This window comes from Salarias fasciatus, chromosome 11 (genome assembly GCF_902148845.1).
Source record: "Salarias fasciatus chromosome 11, fSalaFa1.1, whole genome shotgun sequence".
NCBI classification, from domain to species: domain Eukaryota; kingdom Metazoa; phylum Chordata; class Actinopteri; order Blenniiformes; family Blenniidae; genus Salarias; species Salarias fasciatus.
In genome coordinates this window covers 30879833-30901203 of record NC_043755.1, presented here as the reverse complement: position 1 = coordinate 30901203, position 21371 = coordinate 30879833, and the positions used below count along the sequence as shown (strand labels likewise).

Genomic DNA, 21371 nt, shown 5'->3' with positions numbered 1-21371 from the left:
ACACAGTCCAGTCCGCGCGCGTGTGTACGCCCCCCCCCTCCCCAGCCCATGTTCCAAGTGCCCAAAAAACAATGGCCCGAAGCCAAATCTCATTCACGACCACTGATATACACTGTCATTTCTACAGAAAAAACATGTTCAAAATGTGGTCCATATATTGCTGATTTAAAGAAAAACAATATTTCACAATGACATAATATCAGCTGTTGTTATTTAATGTTATCAATTGACTGTTTGGAGCACAAGTTGAGCGCATACAATTCATTATGAGCCTATATATATATATATCCTAGAAGAGATTGCAGGTATGGGCTGCAAGGCGGCGCAGTGGTTCAGTGCTCTTGCCTCACAGCCAGAAGGTCCCAGGTTCAAATACCGGTAGGGGCTTGAGGCCTCTGTGGAGTTTGCATGTGTGTGGGTTCCCTCTGGGTATTCTGGCTTCCTCCTGCAGTCCAAAATCATGCATGCCAGGTTAATTGCCTCCAGTAAATGTGTATGACTGTGTGTCAGCCCTGCGACAAACTGGTGAACTGTCCAGTGACCCCGTCCTTGCCTGAAGTAGCTGGGATTGGCTCCAGCCCCCTGTGATCCTGAAAAGGACAAAGTGGCTTGGGAAATGAACAAATACTAATTAAATTAATTTTTGAAGTGTTGTGTTTATTACTGAGATAGACTGTAATTTTAACAGGAGATTATTGTAAACAAGTAACAGTTTTATACTGCAAAATGTACAGTCACTATACCGTAAAGTCATCTACATGGTTACTGTAATTTTTACGGGGAATTTCTGGCAACCACAGCTGCCAGTATTTTACCGTAAATTCTGCGGAATTTTTTTTACAGTGTACCTGTGAATTTCAGGCTCCATTTATTATGTTTCAAATGAAAAGGCAGACGGACTGTGGGGATCATGCCACTCTGGAGAAAAACATTGTTATTGCTCATCTACTCAGGCATGTGAGAAGGACTCTTTACCGTGGCCGAGGTGTGCAGGACCAGCAGCAGCGCTTCTGCCTTCAACAAGCGGACGAGCTCTGAGCATTTTCAGAAAGTCTTGTTTTCCACCGCAGTCACAGAACCCGCTTCCAAAAAGTTGCTTCTTAAGTGCTTTGGAGCACCACTGTCATGTAAACAGACTTCCAAAATGTATCGAAAGTTTTTTAAAGTTGTACCCAAGTTCACCGCGACTCCATCCGTCTGCTTCCAGGTGTGAATGCATTCAAATCCGTTCATCCAGCCAGGATACAATTAGTTAGATACCAGCCCTTTAGCATATTAGCTTTGTTCTTAAAGTATTAGGGAAGATCAATACTGCTCTCTCATTGAAGCGCTGAGCTGCAGCCTGCAGGGTATTTACTCAACTATAAAGACTGGATGTGCGAAGAACCGTTTGAAGAAGTTTTTTGGTGAGTTCCGAATGAGCAGCTGTGCCTTTATCACGAAATTCTTGTCAATTATTTATTGATTGAATGTACTTTCCTGTGACATTAGAATGAAAAAGTCTCCTTTAATGGCAGCAGTGCTGCGGGAAGGGCAGATTCAAGACAAAAAAAAACACTGATGGATGGGAGTCTTAACTCAATGTTCTTGCATTTAAGGTCCTGTTTACAGGATGTTTTCAAGTGAAAACACAAAACTTTTGCTGCGTTTTGAGGCTCTGTTTACATGATGATGGTGCTCTGAGCCATTTTTTCAAACACTTGCCAACGAGGAACTTTTTAAAATACAGAATAAAACAACTTTCTGGAAACGCTCAGGCTTCACCTCCGTGTAGACGCTGAAAATGCTGCAATTGTTCATACGCACCACAGCTGTAGTAAACAGATCTGCACATAGTCAGTCGATGGACAATAAGAACAGTTTTCCTCCAGACTGTCTTGACTCTCAGTCCAGATTCTCCTGGACTTGATAGTTTAGAGTCGACCGTCACCGTAATAACCATCCAACTTGGTCATCTGTCCATACGAATGTCCGTGTTCTCCTGTTGTTTATGTTTATAGCACATCATTATCTGAATAAGCAGTGCCAACTCGTGGCCTGGTGTGCTAATTATATAATTAAAGAGATATCATTTTCAGAATGTTGGTGTGTAAGCACGAAGCCTTTCTGAAATGTAAACAGAGAAACAAATAGTTTTCACTTCAAATGTCCTGTAAACGCTGCCTTGAAGATGCAGGACAGCGGCTCTCCATGACCAGGATCGGACCAGGATTGATACTCTGCTCTGAGTAGAGCTTCAACAATGTTGCTTTGTACCAAAACAAGGCTAATCTCAGAAAAAAAGAACTGAAGAAAAGTGAAATTTCAAGTGAGTTTGAAAGATTTCATTGAAATTCAGTGGCCCTGCAGTGCAGACGGATGCTATTATATTTGTGACCCTCAGTGCAGTTTGGACACCCCTCATTTTAATGAATTATAAATACTGGGCTCTAATGTGAGCAAAGTGGTAAAAGAGAAGACAGAGATGCTCTTATCTATGCAGATTTTGACAATGGTGCCAATCTGTCTTTTAAAATGCACACAGACATTTCTCTTGAAAATAACCACAGTCGTTCATACTTTAAATGCAAACAAATGCAGCTCTAAAGATGCATCTCCACCTTGTTGCTGTACAGGATGGAAACCTTTGCAGATGTCATCCAGCTGTAACACGTCGAGCGAGCCGAGGTGTAGCGAGGCTGCGGATGTTGGGTCATGCATACAATGACGACGCTCCAGCCCTCTCAGTGTGTGGAGAAGAAGCATAATTCTCTGAGCGCCGGCCTTGAAATTACACAGTGTGTGGGCAACACTGTCAGCTCTGACTAGTCTCACAAACTGAAGAGGCTTTCCGAGCAGACTGGAGATGCTCTTTAAGAACAAGATTGCAGGTTTCACATCGGGTTTTCTTGAGTGTAGACGGACCGACGGGAGGAGAAACACTGCTCCTGATGTGTGTTTTACATATATGGGACATTTTGTCGTGTTGCATCATTTCTGCTGCAGGTTTGCATCAGGATGCATTTTGTGAAGCAATCAGGGGTCGGGGGTTGATTAGTGCCTAATCCAATTCATTTTTAAAGCTCGTGTCTGGAGTTTCCGTTCGTTTCCAACGTATGTATCATTTTTTAACAGAGCTTAAATGTGTTCGTCTGGTTCGATACAATAATATAATATTAGCATAAAGCAATATAAAAATTTATTTATGAGCCCCGCCTTCGTCTCATAGATCCCCATGTTATCCGAAAAAGCACAGGTCAGCTTCAGCCAATAGAGTTCAAGCTTCCGCCTTGTCATGCTGTCAATCAAAGTGTGGAGCAGCCAGAGAGCACGGCCGCTCGCCCAGGCAGAGGAGAGTTAGCAACGCAGCAGCCGCCCTGCTTACCTCGGATATATCCACTGTCTGCTGAACATCCACCGTAAACAGCTGAACATGTAGGATGCTGTAGGACTCGGAGGCTCTCATTTTCACCCGACAGATAATGCGCGTGCACAATTAAAGGGGCGTGGCTTGGTCGCTCATGAAAGCAGAGGGAGGGCGGAACCTGAGACGTTGGATTAAAAAAACCTCTCTCTTTCAAAACTCCAGACACGAGCTTTAATTAAAAAAAATGGGAATAAGTGATGTTAAAATGTGTTATTTGTCTCTCATATTTAACAGGAAGAATCTCTTTCGGGCATCATTAACCTTTCATTGTGATAATATTGGACGCCATTCTGTGTTTTCTTTTCTTCTCTTTCTGTTATCATCTTTGGACTCGTTTGAGGTGTGGTGGTGGTGGTGGCGGTGGTGGCGGTGGTGGCGGCGGTGGCGGTGGTGAGGTGAAATGAATGGCTGAGGCATGCAGGAAGAAACAGAGCTGATTATGGAGGATCACCAGTGCAGGTCAGGTCTGCACAGTGTGGCCTGCAGGAAGAGGAAGGCTCGGAAACATCTGATGCAATGTTACTTATTTCCTATTAATCTGCTGAAAATACAGGAAATCTTAATTCAAATCAAAATTAACTGCTATTTATGAGGCAAACTGTGTGATGTGAATCACAAGAGTTTCACTCAATTTATAAAAGGTCATTTGGAGTTTTAGACATTTATTCGATGTGTGTTGTCCAGTGTGCTGATAAAGCAGCTTCATCGCTCAGCAGGGGCAACATATGTTCTTATATCAGTCTGCATTAAGGATAATTCATGGACCAGAGGAGGGTTACAGCCCGGCCTCACTCCCATTAACTCACTGAGTGTGGGAATCAGCAGCCCTTCATTCCATAGTTTTCATCCAGTCTGCTTATGAAGTAACTTTATTAACTCAGCAAGTGTGATAACAAGATGAAGAGAGGATGCCTGAAGCAGAGGCGGGTATATTTAGAAATCCTACAAAGAGCAACAGTCAACAGCAGCAGCCCTCCCCACCCCCTTTTGAAAAACTGTAACTTCTTTGAGATCTAACGATTGTGAAGGGAAACATTTATTATTAAGGGGTCAGAAAACTCAATTATCTAGTCGCGATGGGGAACCTCGGTTTGTCTGGCTCAAGGGCACGATGCTCAGCGGCGCTCTCAAAGGGATTATTTCATTCTGTCTCTTTGCGCCGCTCCTTCTGCTGCTTTCGCCACCATCATAAACGGGGAGCAACAAGTTCAAGAAGATTCTTCTTGAAACGGCTCGAGGGAAAACCAGCTTTTTATTTCAGTAATAGCTTATAATGGAAAAACGATGAAAGAGCTTGTGATTGGTGGACGTCTGGGTGAAAGTTTGTGTTTCAGCAAGGTCACCGTTTTCAGGCTGAAGCAGAGCAGCGCCTGATGAGCATTTCACTAAACGCCCTCTTCTTCCTCCGCAGATCCCCGCAGCCTCCGATCAGACTGCCATTGATACCTGCAAAGCAAAGGGCAAACCTCTCGAGGTAGAAACTTCTCCCCTCTGTCTAATCTGAGCCTGTCCTCCATCAGAAACATCAACACCATCCCGTTTCTCACCGTCATTCTCATCAGCATGGAGGTTTGTTGCTGTGGCTCAGCTTTAATTCTATTACAGTGATAAGGCTTGTATTAACTGGGGATTTAAATATCTCAAATAAATGAGATGAGACACACGAGGGGAAATAAAGACGTATAAAATGTTAATCTATGCAGATGAGATAAAAATGTACACGGGGGACAGCCTCACCTCCAAACAACAAATCAAACTCTGTACAGTTCACTGAGCAGTTGATAATTGCAGTGAATAATTTAATGGTATTCCACAGAGGCTGCAGAGTTTTACTACAGTAGTCAGCCCTGAAATGAGTCTAAAATGTGGCAGGATAGATCTCAGAGTGAATGTTTAAATGCTGGAAGGCTGAGACATAATCCCGAGTTGTTTAACACGTCGCGCAAAATCCAGGCATGAAAAGATGGTCGTTAAAGGAGTGGTATTTAAAGCCTTTAATCAAATTAAAAACCTGATCTTTCATCATTGGAACAGGATATCAGTCTGATCGTTGAACTGGAGGAAGGTCATATTTTACATATTTAACATTGAAGGTGAGTCACTAACAAGCACAATCTACCAAATCTCCATCACCAGTAAGAGCAGGTCTGGTTTACACTGCTTTATTGAAGAAGCCATGAGAATATCATAGTGAATAATCAGAGTTTTAATTCACTGGATCCATTTGAATTTAATCCAAAGTGTTTGAGTAGCAGTGAGATGCACTGATCAGCCACTGTGTCACATCCACCTGCTTTATATTCAAACTGAAGTGCAGAAAGTTGCATGACTGGATGTCAAGGTGAAGATTGGTCACACATGACTCAGTCCTCCATTTTGGATTAATACTGACCTCTGCAGACTGGGAACACACTTCTCAAATGTCTATTATTTCTGCTGCTTTGAACACATCACACATGATCAGTGTTCTTCACTTCACATCCTAATGGTATTGATGACCATTATATCTATTTTTCTGGATACAAAGGATCCCTGTATTGAATGCTTTTGCTGTGACATGATTGGAGTTTGGTTATCTTTGGATACTAGAACCAGGAAAGGCTCAAGTTTTGGAAAATGACTGCAGAATGTGCTTCTTAACCTGGTAAACAAATATCCATGACCATTATTTTTTCAATAGCTTGCTGATGAAACACTTTTAGATTATAATGAATGAGGCTTGGCAATGATTCATTCATTTGAAACCCATCTGTTGGTATCCGGAGACGTGGAACACATATGGATATGGATAAGCTCCTCACAGCCCGAGACTGAGGGACACAGTTCAACAAAGCAAGAATGCAACGATTGATGCACATTAAAAACATAGACCATCAAAAAAAAAGGTCTGTAACGGATTTGTAAATGGTGCAATTATGGAGCTGGGGAGTCTGTACCTTTTAACATGACAAGAGAACATTTGCAGTTATACACACTGAAGCGCTGCTGATGTCTGTGCTGATGCTTGTGAAGTCAATTTAATCTTCTGTCTTCATTTTGAAACATATGGAATTACAGCTGTCTGAGTAAACGGCACATGAGAGACCAATGAAATCCTCTTCCTGAGCGCAGCACTGAGAAAATACCATTGTTCAGGTCGATGCAGAAATGCTTTTATTTGAATCTTGAGGAACTCTACAAAAATTAACATCTCCGTGTTTGACAAAATCTTTTATACCCAGAATTTGTAACACTGCCACTTCTTGGTGGAGGTGTGTGTGTGTGTGTGTGTGTGTGTGTGTGTGTGTGTGTGTGTGTGTGTGTGTGTGTGTGTGTGTGTGTGTGTGTGTTTTGGCCAAAAACTGCCTCCTTCACAGTGAGCTTCTCCCTGTAGGTTAGACTCTAGTGAGACATTCCAGCCAGAGCCATTATGCCACCTGACAAATGTGTTCCAAAACTCATCTGAATATGAGATGTGTTTTCTATCTTTTGGACGGCCCTGAGATCCTCCGCTGACTGAAGCCGACAGCAGTTGTTTATATGCATCCAGAAAGGTGTTGCTGGAGTTATGGCACAAAACAAAGACGGCACTGTCTTCCCTGCACAAATAGAGCCGCGGCTTCCAGAGAGCCTGGCAGTGACAGATGGTGGAGAACGTCCTAAGTGATGCAGTAAAAACCACCGGTCCTGTGAAGGGGAATGAAGGACAGGAGGGAACATCTTTTACGAATATGAAACCGCAGAATTTGGATGGAGCCGAGCAACTGAAGCGAAGAGCCTAATTTGATGGACAGACTGCATGTTTGCCAATACCTGCCAGTCCGGCATGTTTATAGATTGTCTGCCCACTTCAGCATCATTTTATATGGAGCATAGAGTCTCAAAAAGCCGAGGCTAACAAGCAAGCACACTCAGGAGAAAAATACTTCAGCCTGAACAGAATACAGAGAGAGTAAAGAGAACCAAACCCGGCAATTCTCCACTCTAAATAACTCAATCCTCTCTGGGCTTTTCAGTTCGAGATCTGCAGTGGATATATGTTTTAAAAGAGACATTCCATGAATTCTGCTCAGACAGATTTACTCTATAATCCCATATAGCTGCAGAAACATTGGGGGCGCTATGTTCAATTTAAATAAGCATTGACACATGTCTGCAAACAGATTGTGCCCAAAAAATTAGGAAAACACTTTAAAAACGATGCCTGAAAATGAAATCCTGACCGACTTTGACTATTTCAGCGATATTATCCACTGTGTAACATACAAGATCCTCAGAGAATCATTATAAATGTTTGTGCAGAGGACAAGGCCAAAGGTTAAAGTGGAAGCCTGGAGCCTTCAGGCAGCACGGCATTGAAAACAGGCATTATTCTCTCTGCTTGGGCTCAGAAGCACCCGGGGAACACAGTTCACCACGCAATCCACAAATACAAGTTGAAGCTGTATGAGAAGACAGAATCCACATGACGCTTTGACTCCAAGCTCATTTATTGTTCTTTTAAAAAACCAGAGACATCATGTCCTGCAGACTAAAGCTCCATCTATCCAAACTTTACAGGAATGGAGGATTTAGTTTGTCTAGCCAGGGTTGTGAGGAGATGTTATCCGTTTCTTGTAGCTTCTTCCCCCTGAGACATCCTCTGGGAGGATCTTTTTCTTGTGTGGTCAGAAACTTCTCTAGTAGCGTTGGTTCTTTCAGAAAACGCCTTCTAAACTCACTCTCTTTCCTTCTTTGCATTCTCCCTCTGATTTCTGCACTTGAGTTTCTCGTGAAGTACTTGGTGTCATGACCAGAGCTGCATTTGTTCCGGGACACTTGAGAAAACGAGCATTTTTCTTCGTTCCTGAGGAGCATGTATCCACCTGAGAGAAGGGAGGGAACGCCAGCTTTCTCATGGCTCGTTGGTTGTCGGCTCTGTTTTGGTGTTGTCTAGATTGGGGTTTGGGATTGTTCTTGGTTGCGTGTGGTGTGTCGACAACACTGTTTTGTATTGTGAATTTGTTAGTGCTGTCAGTTTTAATCGCGATTAATCCATTGAGGTCTGCCATTGGGGTCAAAGAAAAGAACTAGAGGATATATAGTGTTTTTCCTGACATTGGGACTGATTTATGAGGATTAGATTCTTCATTGCGATTAATCTCAACTTTAAAAAAGTTAATTGTGGACAGTTCTCCATGAATTAATCACGATTAATTGCGATCAATGCGATTAAATTATGATCAATGCGATTAAAACTGACAGCACTAGAATTTGTACATAGGGTGTCCCCCCCCCCGAACTGAAGGAGTGCATAGCTCTGATGAAGGCCATGCTCCACTGGGACGCCGAGGAGAGGATCACTCCTGAAGGGATCCTCAACCATCCTTTTATAACTCGGAGCTTTGCTGAAAACAGGTCGCACTGCAGTCAAAGTGTCCAGCAGTACCTTCAGGAGAGTTGACAGCTCAAGACATTGGTCCAAGGCCTGACAGTCCGACACCTCCCACACAAAATGACTGCTCTGAGTCTTCAGAAAGTTGTGAGCCTCTGGAGTGTGTCCATCAATCCAAGGCTCCTACGGTCACCGCCTGTTCCGTGGAGTCCTCTGACTGTATTGAGCCCACCAGCAACATTGATTCCCTGAAGAACGAGGAGATGGCAGCTGAGAAGAAGAAGAAGAAGAAGAAGAAGAAGAAGAAGAAGAAGAAGAAGAAGAAGAAGAAGAAGAAGAAGAAGAAGAAGAAGAAGAAGAAGAAGAAGAAGAAGAAGAAGAAGAAGAAGAAGAAGAAGAAGAAGAAGAAGAAGAAGAAGAAGAAGAAGAAGAAGAAGAAGAAGAAGAAGAAGAAGAAGAAGAAGAAGAAGAACTGTTCCGCCGCACCATTTCCTGGATCAAGAAAAAGTGCATATGTAATGCGGCTGTAGAAGAGTGAGGGGTAAGACAGAGTGAGGTTTGCATGTTTGTGTGAGCTTTCAGCTCATGTCCTTGGGGTTGGGGGGACAGAGTTGTTTTCCCCTTGAGACTGATGTCTGGCAACGGGTCTGATCAGAAAGAAGGCAGAAAGATTGAAAAAAGCTTCAAAAGTTAAACAAAGGGATAAGAAGTTCAAAACAGCTAAAAAGATATCCTTAAAAGTTGTGTGTGTGTGTGTGTGTGTGTGGGGGGGGGGGGGTCAAAAAAGTTGCAAAATTAGAATAACTACAAAAAATAGAAAGAATGCTGAGCTGAAAATGCTCACCGGTAATGCAGAAAAAGTTAAAGAACAAAAGTGGAAAAAAAGCTAAAAAAAAAAAAAAAAAAAGTGGACAGAGGTTGAAGAAAAGCCCCATTAGGCTGAACGAGTTGAAGGAAGTGTATACAATGAAAAAAAAGAGTGAAATTACAGAAGATAGGCACATTGAAACAGATGAGTTTTGAGGCTGGTTTTAAACTGAGAGAGAGAGGGAGAGAGAGAGAGAGAGAGAGAGAGAGAGAGATTGTGGATGGCTTTAAATGCAAACAGAAGTATCTTAAAAATGATCCGCAATTTGATAGGGAGCCAATGGAGCTGCTTTCAGACGGGGGTGATGTGGTGGATGGTTGAAAAAGCTGATAAAAGTTAGAAGAATGTGAAAAAAGTGCAAAAAAGCTGAAAAATACAGAAAAAGTTGAAAATACCTCAAGAAATTTCAGTAAGACCTGAAAAAGAGAGAAAAAAAAAAGCTTTCTAATGACTCCACATCATACGGTGTAGCATTTGTTCTGATCGTGAGTGCAGCTGACACATAAAAGGAACTACTACTGATAAATATGTTGAGGTTTCAGAGCAACGCTTCTCCATCTATCCAACATTTCTTTCAGGTGAGGCCTTGTATATCTGAGCAAGACCAAGAAAATGAGTCTGTAGCAGAAAAGTCCAGAGGCTGGTGGAGTCCACACCTTTCACACAGAGAAAACATTTGATAAGAACAGCTCGGGACTGGAGAGACGTTCCTGCATCTGACAGAAATGGGATAAAACAGGCACACTGAGCGATTTGAACAGTCTTATAAGCTCACAGCCAACCGTGCTGTATGACATGAGTCAAACACACCTTGGGCACGACATGAAGTTTGCACAGGTATAAGTCATAAGCGTGCGCCTTCCATTCATGGAAAAGAACCTAGCCTGACACATGAACGGATTCCTCGCCCTGATGGTGTTCATGTGTTTGGAGCAGAATTTAGATGCGGTTGCAGCTCGAAGCCTTGAAGCATCTTTAGCTGTGGCCGTTCAGCACAAGCGCCGTGCTCATCAGCACGATTCACACCTTTCTATCGGTCAGTTAATCACAATCACCCCAAATATCTGACACTGGCAGAATTTTATCACAGCTTGGCGTTGCTGACAAGATTTTAATAAATCTGTCCTTTTTTTCCCCCCAATAGCTCTTTTGTTTTCATGCTCAGCTCTGCCTTTTGTAAGAGTCTCCTTCAATTCACCCGTTTGGTTTTGTGTTTATTGGAAGCCATTTAACCGTTTTTGTGCCTCTTTGTTTTGGTTAATTTTGCAGCAGCTATTTTGTTACATTTGTTCAGAAGAGAAGAAAAGAATTTTGTTTATCTAAGTTTGCTGCGCCCCCTTCTTCGTGACATTGAGCCACAGCTGGAACACAAGCAGCCGTTGTGTCACTTTCCACATGTTTGCAGACAGTTTAATAAGGTCACGTTACAACATTTTCAGCATACTATTAAAATCAACTCATATCAAAAAAATATTTTCCAGTGTAAAATTTCTTGTTTTCAATGTGGTATGTTGTGTTTCATATGAGGATTAAAAAATTGGGCTCATGCAAATCAATGCATTTGGTTTCTATTTACGTTTTGTGGAATTTAGGCTTTACTATTCAAACCAATGAGACACTGCTTCATCATGTTTTCATGATACCGCAGGGCTTGTTTGCTTGAGACTTTGAGACTGTAAATTAGAGATGTGGCGTGGAGTCTTGAAGATTCTTTTATATCTTCTAACTGCCAACATTCAAACTCTTTCTTAAACTTAATCTAAAATCCCGGCGCACTAAACCTGAATTACTTCAGTATTTCTCACACAAGGACACAGAAAGTTGCATACACAAAATAATAAAAACCAAACATGTGAGCCTACACATCCGCCTCCGCAGCCACCTACAGCTCCACCTCCACACACACTTACACAAGCGCTGGCCCTGGTTTTTTTTTTTTTTTTATTGAATTTGTGATGCACTTGGACTGTCCATAGAGACCCATCTGGAATTGAGATTGTATTATTGCCTCGAAAGAAGCACTTATCTCATTTTTCGCCGGTGACGCACCACGGGAAACTTGTGCCTGAGCGCCGCTGTGACCTGCAACCACAATTTACTGTCTCAACTTCTGCTCCATATTCATTTTCATCCTCCATCCAGAAACATCTTGGGGATAAGGGGCCGGTTTTTTGGTGCTTGATGAATAAGTGATGCGGTGCAGGACTGCAGGTCTGAATCTCCTCTGAGTTGTCTGCCAAAAATGTTCAGAGTGTGGACGACTTCCAATCTCTCCTGCATGCCTTTCCTTGAGCAATCCGCTTTTTCTCCGGTAATCAGTTTGGTTCTGTGCTCTTGCTTTGTTTCTCTATCCCTCCCCTCCACCTTCCTGCCTTCCTGTGTTTGTTCTCTCTGTCCCTTGGTTGTTTTCTTCTTTTTTTTTCCCGGTTCTCTCTAATCACTTTTTCCACATAGGCTCCTGCTCTGTTTTTCCTTCCTAATCCCTCTACCAATCTGTCTATTTGTCTTCCGTTCCCTCTTGCTTCTGCATAATTTTCTGCTTTTGTCTCTCCTGTTTTTTTGGCTGCTTGTCTCCAACAGCTGGAGTGTGACAATTTCATCACCGTCATTCAGAAACTAAACGACACGTTCATGGTCTGCGGAACGAACGCCGGGAGCCCCAGGTGCTGGATGCTGGTAAGAGTTCCTGCAGAGAAATATGTTTGTTGCACTTCCTCCTGCTGTGAGAGCCTCACCAAGAGCCTGAATGATCCCCGCGTCGACTGCATTTTGCATTTATTCACATCTACTGGTTAAACGAAGACCAGGTAATGACAACACCCCCCCATGGATACGTTGACATTTTTCACTGAGCGGCAACAGAGTGCTCAATACCAGAGTGTTTTCTTTTTTTTTTTTTTTTTTTTTACATTTAACCCTTAAAAAGAACTCCAATCAGCCTTTTGCTGAAGAAAGGAAAATCTCAGAATAGTCTCACCTCTCTGCAGCAGGAACCGTCTTTTGGAGTCTTTACACAGAGCACAAAACTTCTGTTGCATTTTGGGTGTTCGTTTACGGACGATGGTGCTCAGAGCTGCTGAAGTTGGCATCCAAGTCAGATTTTATTGAAAGCGCTCTGGTTTCGTCTTCGTATAAACGAGCGAAAACGATCTGACGCTGTCGCCATGGAGACGCTGCTACTGCGCAGATGCACCACGACTGCAGTAAATAGTTCTTCCACACACTCGTGCGCTCGTCTGTCGATACCAGCGGTCGTGTGTTCACCATTGATAAACGCTTAGAGCAGTGGCACAACATGAAAACTCCGTCGTTTTCATTGTTTCTGCTGCTTCCATGGAAACAGACATCGTTTTCACAACGTTTTCGTGTAAGTGGGGCTTCAGTAATGTGACGTTACAGATAACCTGACGATCATCATGAACACAAAGCTCTTCAGGTTCACCCACATTCATCCATTCATGCAGCCTCTTCAAAGGAACAACAACACACAACAGTGCCAAACAGTTATTTTTCTGTACCTTCCAAGCAGCACTTCCTGTCGTGTTGTCACAAAAACAGTCGTTCACTCGTTGATGGAAAGGAAAAAGCAATTCAGGCAGGCTAAGTTGATCTCATTTTTGTGTTTCCACAGCAGACGAGCAAATCTGATTTGCGAGATCAACACATCTTTTCATATTTGTGTTAAACTGTCAAGCATCCAGTCAACACTGGAAAGTTTTTACACACATAACAAACCGGGCCTCCCTCTGCTTCGACTTTACTCTGTCTGACAGTAATGTGAGCTGGTTGAAGATGAAAGGGAACATTTCAACGTTTCAGCCTGTACAAAAAAAAAAAAAAAAAAAAAAAAAAGCAATCTTCATTCAGTTTTTCCAAAATATTCAGAAAGTCGTTTTTCAGGGAAGTCTTTGTCCCTGGAAGGTTTTATTTTTAACCTCTGACAGTATGAGCAGCTGTTATCAAGCTTTCTGTAGAGCTCAGTAATGACACAGTTTCAGCTGGTTGGAGCTGAGAAACATTCAGAGCAAGAAAACAGCAGGATCAGGACTCAACATCCGTCTTCATCCAAGTGAAAAAACTGAAAAAGAAAGAACCAAAGGCCCCACTTGCAACAATTCTAGTGAAAATGCATCATTTTGGGGTTTTTGTTTCAGAGAAGTTTTGTGTTTACACGGAAACGCGAGAAACATTGAAGAGGGTGCCGTCAGCATTCCAGAACACGAGTTGGAGCATTTTCAAAAAGTTCCACCTAGGGAACTTCCAAAAAGTTGCATTTTCAGTGACTCAAGCGGGCCGAAACCCTCAAACTCAAAATGTGCCAGAAAAAGGAGAAACTCTGGATGCTGAAAGGAACGGTTTGTCTTTGACCTGCATTCGTTTCTTTACAGCTGTGAAAACCTCGTGCTTGTAGTGCAGAGTGAAGCGTTGCAGAGTGAAATGTCTTCCCCGCCGCCTGCAGGTGAACGACACGGTGCTGACGGACGTCCAGGGCGGAGGGCACATCGCGCCCGCCTCCGAGATCTCGCCGCCCTACCCCTCCCAGAAGTCCCTCAGCTTGACAGCAGGTAACGGCCGCACGCAGGAAATTACAAGTCTCAGTTCAGAAATGTGCTTCAAGGAGGAAATCCTTGAGAGAAGCGGTGAACCCGGCGAACCGGAGCTCCAGGTGGCACGCCGCTGCGCTCAGCAGAGATAATCAGCCCCCGCTCAGGTCGAAGAGAAGGAGTTCAAAGCTCTGTTTTTTTTTTCTTTTTTAATTCTTCTGATGATGTGAACAAGCAGACACTTCTCTGATGCCGAGAGTTAAAAGATTTGCTTTCAGTTTATCACGCCAGCAAAATAAATCCCAAGTGATTAGAACGTTGGAGCGGAGATGGTGCCGAAGTGTCGGCCTCGGCAGATGCTCGGCTCCACGGAGGGAAACAGAAACAAACTCCAACACCAAAGCGTTTATCGTGAAGGGGGAAGAAATCAACCCTATCTTCATAGTAAGTGACGCTACTTCATCAGCAGACTGGACAAAACAACAAATCACTGTCACGTCTCACGTATCGAGAAAAAATTAGCTCACAGAACTATTCACGTCACGCTAGGAGCACATTTTGGCTTAATTCCAGATTTTCTGTGTGTCTCTGAAATAAAAGATGTCATTGTTAGCAGATGACGAGCTTTCAGGTCTGGTTTACATGATGTATAATTGTCTGTTTACACCATGACATTAGTTTCAACTGAAGCATTAAGTTTTACTGCTGAGTTTCCATTTTCACACTCCTCCTCTCCTCTCCAGCTTCTGACTGCTAAGGAATAAGAAAAAAAAGGACATTGAACAGATTCTTGAAAGTTGTGGTGGACCGATAGGCTGACAACGTGCTGCAGCATCAGTTCAGGTTTGAAGTGTTTCTCTTAATCACAGCCACAGCTGGCGAACTGCTCAGTCATTGGGTGTGAAGAGGGTTGTCCTCCACTGGCAGAGGTGGGCTGTTCAGGCCCCGACTCCACCCGTCTGGGTGCTGAAGTGTCCTTGAGCAACCTTCCACGAGAGTCGTGCTGCCATTAGTGTGAGTGTGTGCGAACGTGAGTAACGGCGTGAAGCGCGGTGCGACTGCTCAAGTGGTGAAAATACAATATAGCGGTGCAATGAGGTCCACTTACAGCCTTGACTAAGTAGATATGATGATACTGAGGGTGCAGTTTAAGGGAAATAAGGATGGGATCGGGGTATGGGGGGGTCCTCTCAGGGGGCCTGGATCAGTTAATAGTGCCATAATAACCTCTAAATTTGATCTTGAAAGTTTGTCTTTGTTGTGGAAGTGACGATATGTGAGGAAAATTTGCACAACTGCGATGGAAAACGACTCCAGTCTCAACATGAAGCTGATTTTAATGAAACCTTCTGGTGTAAAACACGGTGAAATGTCAAGAAAACTGCTGCCTTCGGCATGTTTTTACATAACTCGGCCAGCGTTTTCATGGCAGCACCTCTGATGTCTCATCTCGGGTCTCAGGTTCCCGCTGTGTCCACGACTCGCTTTTTAAATATCAGTGTTTTCTTTGAAATTCTTAGTTTGCTTGGTGGTTTGACGGCCTGGATTGGCATCTTTTGTGGCCCAGTTTTGGCCCACGAGCCCTATATTTGACCACCTGAACTAAACAATACTCATATTTGTGTTTCGCAAGCCAAATAATGGAATGAACTAACTCTTGGTTATTTTATCCAGAAGCTTCATGTTGCATCAGTGACTTACACTAAACTAATTATCGAAAAAGCTCTAAATCCAAACGTTTCCACTGAGACGAGAAGAGACTCGCCGAACAGCTCTTCATTTCCATCTGCCAGTGTGATCAATCCCTCACGTCAGAGCCGTAATGAATCCGATGAATGGGGCTGAAAACAGTTGCTGTGGTTGAAGTCTCACTGCTCCGTCCACTTTGTGTCTCCGTCGCAGGGATCCTGCCTAATTTTTCAAAAGCTGTCACTTTGTCGTATCTATTTTGGAACAAAGCCACCCTCAACTCTTGATATCACCTCAGCTCATTTGAGTCGGGAGCGGCAGAGCGACACTTCTGCTCCCAGGAGTGATCCGTCTCTCTCTTATTATCGTCCTCCATTCAAATGATGCAAATGAGTCGATGCTTTTATCTGAAGGGCCTCGCTGTATTTTGAAGAGTTTCTCCTCGACGAGACAGACGTGGCAGATTTTTAAAAAGTTATGGAGCACTTTCCTGAAGCATTATAGACCGTCGATGGGACGTGCAGAAGTTTTGTGATTGTTGCTCTGCTTTCAGAAAAGTAAAAAAATATATATAGAAGTTAGAGATTTTTGTGAGATGATTAGCTGGAATAGACTTTACATGACAAAGAGTGAGGCCTAATTAGAGGCGGTTGAATGAATAATCAATTTCCCAGCATGATATAATCAAAGTGCTTATCTTCCATTAGTGGGGCCTTGCTTTACCTTCAGTCTGAAACACAGGAAACTGGCACAGCTACTGTAAGTTCAAATGAATAATTCACATCACTCGGATAAGGAAAAATTGACTCTTTTCTTGTTAAATATTAATCCTTCCAGATCGCGCACTTCCCTCAATCAGACATGTATATTTTGTCAAGTGGAGCAACGTGCACGAGTGGCCATCTGCCACTGTGCGTGGCAGAACGGAGCTGTCGCACACAAGGCGCCACCAACAGATTCTGAAATCAATTTTACAGAATCGAGGCCATTTGAGAGAAGCGGAGGAGATAAGAGGATCCAGATGCAGAAGCAGTTTGAAGCGAAGCGATATTTAATGACAACAGTGATCCAGAAAGCAGAACGCTCACAGGAGGGCGGCGGCGACCGAATGAAACAAAACGGAAAATAAAGCCAAGCGAAGAAAGAGTGGCGGCGTAACAGGCTCACGGCAGCGGACAGGGAAATGAGACACAGCTGGAACAATCAGGAGCAAAGAGGAAAACAAGATGACGTTCCGTCTCCAGCGAGCGAAAGAATGAGACACGTGAACAATACTCCCATTACAGGACGGCGCCCAGCAAACACCTGTAATGTCAGGAGTTTGCTTTCAAGTGTGCACCTTTACTCAGGTAAAATTCCCCCCATGTGGATGAAAGAGGCTGGAGGGAAGTGCTGCGCACTCCTTCAGCCACGGAACATGTCCAGACGTGCACAGGTTCCACAATTTCTACTTTCATTCCTCAAACTGTAGCACTGAATGGTCAGGCTGCTTCGCCTCTGATGCACGTGTTATTCCCTCCGGTTCACAGAATCCCGAGGACCCCGCAAGGACCCCTGCAGGCGCTGTAGCTGTCCAAAGTGCCTCGATCCGCCCGTCCAAAACCACAGAGCCTGTTCACACGTGCAGAGTTGCAGCCAAGCTGTGACACTGGAAATGAACAATATAATATAGAATATGAAGCGCTGAGTATTGCCGGGTTTCCTGAACAGTGCTGGTTTTATCACTGGATTTACCAGGAGCCGGGCTGCAGGTCTTCTCTCTTCTTCAATCTGTGTCTCTGTCTTTACTAATGGTGCCATCGATAATCCACTCGTCTGCTCACTCAATTACTTGTGAAACGGCAATCTATGACTGACCAAAGATCAACACTGATGCAGTGTGTTACCACATGATTGCAGTGTCCGACCCGTCTGCTTCCTCTGTGCCAATCAGCGGCGGACGCCGGCCGAGTCCTACATTGATTGGCGATGAGGAAAGTGGAGGAAGTCAGCAACAGAAGCTGATCTCAGGAATAAGGCCTCGTTTATTTACAGCACCCCTGGATTTAACCTGAAAACCCTTTAACTCCACATACGTGGTGAGTTTGAGGAGATTTACACACAATTATTAACTAAAACTAAATACGAGGGGTTTCAAATATGCTTTAGTTCAGAGGCCACATATACAATCATACTGGTAAAATAAAGCCATAATAATCGTTAAATTGAAACTTAAGTTTTCCTTTGTTGCGTCGCAGAGTGTATGTGATGAAAAGTCTGTATTTTTCAACAACCAAACAGTTATCATTGGAAATTACTACAATCTTAATATAAAGCATATTTCAAATCAGAATTCTTGTTTTAAAAGCTGTGAGGACTTTCCACTTCGATCACACGTTCATCTATTTCACTGAAGTAAGTCTGTTTCTGTTAAACTCGGCTTTCTGCTCGTTCGTTCTCTTTATCGGGCAAACAAGGGAATTATCCTCTAACGTATCGCAGCCATCACCGCCGGTGCGCACGCTTGTATGAGCGCATGACGGATTATGTTTGTGCCTTTTAAACCCATGTAATCTAATTAGAGTGAGACTTTAATTTTCATCCCGTTGTGTACGGCGTTCCGCTGAACATCCCGATGCAGAGACATCGTACATCTCTCCATTCGCCCCACAGGTTTTAGGTTTTGTTTACTTCTGTGACTCATCTTTGCTGGGGCAAATGCAAACACGGTACATATATATATTTCAAACAACTCGATAACCTGCCCCATGTCGAGGTCTGTCTGTGCTATTTTTTATTCCGAGATGTCTTGTTTTCCCCTTTTATCTCAACTGCTTCGACAGGATTGTGCATGAAGAGACAATTGGAGCTTTGTGGATCTCATCAGTTTTCGCAGTGATCACAGAGACCTCGCTCCTCTCCGCGGGGAGCCCCGGTCCTAATTGTGTGATTATTGAGCAGTGCATCACATTAACACAACAAGAGATGGCTTCTAATTAAGCCGACCTTTTCACAGCCGGAGAACTTGATGAGGGAGTCAGAAATTGTGTGTTTGCGACACGGTGGAAAGTCGAGCGATTGTGTTGAAGTGACACTCGGCGCCGCGTGATTCCGCCTGCAGATGGGGATGGATTGTGGAGGGCGACGAGCCGGCCCCCCCCTCTTCAGCCGAGCAGCATTCCAACACCCATCGGTCCTGATTAGGACGTTACTGCCATGATTTCAGCCCTGCATTGCTATGGAGACGGCGCTCCGAGTGGCGCCGTGAGGAGATGGAGATGGGTGGCTGCTCACTGGTGCAGTCAGCCGCTCTGCCTTGATGTCTTCTTTGCTCTTGCTCTCCGTTCACTCACCTGTCTTTTCTTTTCCTCCTGCCTTTGTGCCCTGTGTTTAATGCCACACCTCTCTCTCTCTCCCTCCCTTTCTTGACCCTTGTTTATCCCTCAGTAAATCCCGTCTTGTGTCACCTCAGTCTGACTTACACTCCCTCTGAAGCGCTCGCTGATTCCCCGCTCTGTTTTCATCACCTTCTTTCTCCCCTCTCTCTCCGGTCTCATGTCAGATGGGAATCTGTATTCGGCCATGTCGTCGGTGGGAAGTCTCGCTGGCTCCATCCGTCGTACGTTTGGCTCCCAGAAACTCCTGAAGACGGAGAACATTTGGCTGCTGAGTGAGTAGGAGGAGGGAAGTCAGGCGGAAAAAAAAGCACGCAGGTTTGGATTGGTGTGTGTGTGGACGGTGGGCGCCGCTCTGGCAATCATCTCCCGTCACTCTCAAGGGGAAAAAACACGTAGGTGTATTCACTGAAGCCGCAGCGTAATGATGAGCTCCTGTTGATCCTCACAATGGCTTTCCTGACATTAAACGAGTTGACGTAACTGAGGGGGGACAAAAACAGGAGCATTTCTCAGGAGCAAAAAAATAAAGTTGCCTTTAAATGTACTGTTGCAAAACATATAAATAAGGCCACTGCATTTTTATGAACACTGGCTAACGGTCAGAATAATCATTTTTGGAGTGGTAATGTCAAATGTGCTTAAACATAATGGTATTTTTTGCGAAAAGTATTTTACTTTAACCCTTTATAACGTGTGTATTGGAAATTGTAACCCCAAGGTGTGTTTGAAGGATATTTCTATCGATAAAAATTTTAATAAAGAATGAAAATGCACAATCCCATGTCAAAATATACTATTAAACTGGTGTAAAACCACAATTATGACTTTTCATCCCCAATGATAGATGTTTTTACGCTGCCCAAGACAAATATTCAATGACACCCATGGTCATTTTAAGTAAAAAATAAGCTGCTGGGTGGTTTGTATGGCAGACGCCTTGTCAGGGATTGAACTAACTGCAGTAATGGCTTGTTACAAGTGTTTAGAAGAGGAGTGATTGTCTGACAAGTCTCCAGTGTTAAGTGAGTCTTTGTTAAATTGCTGCTTTGCTTCCAGTGATCCACACACAGTCAAATAAACCCAATTAGACCGTTTGAAATTGGAGTTGTGGTTCCATTCGGATAGGCACACTCTGAAATCTCGTCACCAGATCCGCAGTTCGCCGGCGCAGCCATCATCCCGTCTTCAGAGAAGGTCCAGGAGGAAATCTACTTCTTCTTCAGCGAGTTCAACAAAACAGCTCGAGTGGACGAGGAGCCGTACAGGGCGCGCATCGGCCGGATCTGCACGGTAAAATCTCGCAACTGTCTTAAATCGGACTTAAAATGCTGTTGAGTCATGGTTTTTTTTTTTTTTTTTTTTTTTTTTGCAATTACTGTAGTGGGTTTACAGCATTTCTTCAGACTCGTTCACCCTCTGAATGCTTCTCTAGCTGCAGTTGCATGGATCAATCAATAAATAAATACAAGTGAGCCAGACGCTGCAGCTGAGCGACAAAGATGCTTCAAAATGCTTATATACGCACACACACATATACTATATATATGCTGGGAGTATCAGTCATGTGGAAGATATTGCACATCCATCACAGTGAGGACTTATTGCACTGAAAATACTGACATGTTTGTCTTTGCCATCGGTCTCGCTGCTGCACGGTGTCTGAGGCTGCGGCTTCAGTGTTTGTGTCAACAGTTCCTGGTCGTCCGTCCATACGGATGTCTGTCAACTCCCATTCTTATTGCTGATGGTGTGTTGTTGTCTGCGTACGTGTGTGTGTGTGGTTTCATTTCAAAAACAGACAACAGCGCCAACTCATGGTCTGGTATGCTAACTGCATTGTTGTCAGCTTTTCTCTTTTGACACATTGCTGTGAGAACAGGAAACGTTTCTGATTTAAACGCTGTGAGAACGAGGCCGAAGACTCTTCTTATGGTACCAAGGAACCTGCTCCTGTCAGTCTGGTCATTCATCTAGTCTTACAGCCGTTATGTGGAATTGCAATGTATTCAACTAGATTTGTTGTTTTAAGTGATCTATTGCGCATTTTATGAAAATTTTGTTTTGAAAGTTAAATGTCATTCCTTCGTTTTTTTTTCTGGTAAACTGAAAGTAATTTGCCTTTTCTGAAACTTTC

The 21371-nt window shown here is 43.6% G+C and overlaps 1 protein-coding gene across 1 annotated transcript in view; it reads left to right on the top strand.

Annotated features, from left to right (window-relative positions):
• LOC115397484 (semaphorin-7A) overlaps positions 1-21371 on the top strand; it is a 54761-nt gene that overhangs the window by 13750 nt on the left and 19640 nt on the right. The window contains exons 3-7 of the mRNA XM_030103841.1: positions 4818-4880; positions 12208-12303; positions 14087-14192; positions 19402-19509; positions 20388-20527. Coding sequence (XP_029959701.1) covers positions 4818-4880; positions 12208-12303; positions 14087-14192; positions 19402-19509; positions 20388-20527 — 513 coding nt within the window. The remainder of the gene's footprint in view (positions 1-4817; positions 4881-12207; positions 12304-14086; positions 14193-19401; positions 19510-20387; positions 20528-21371) is intronic.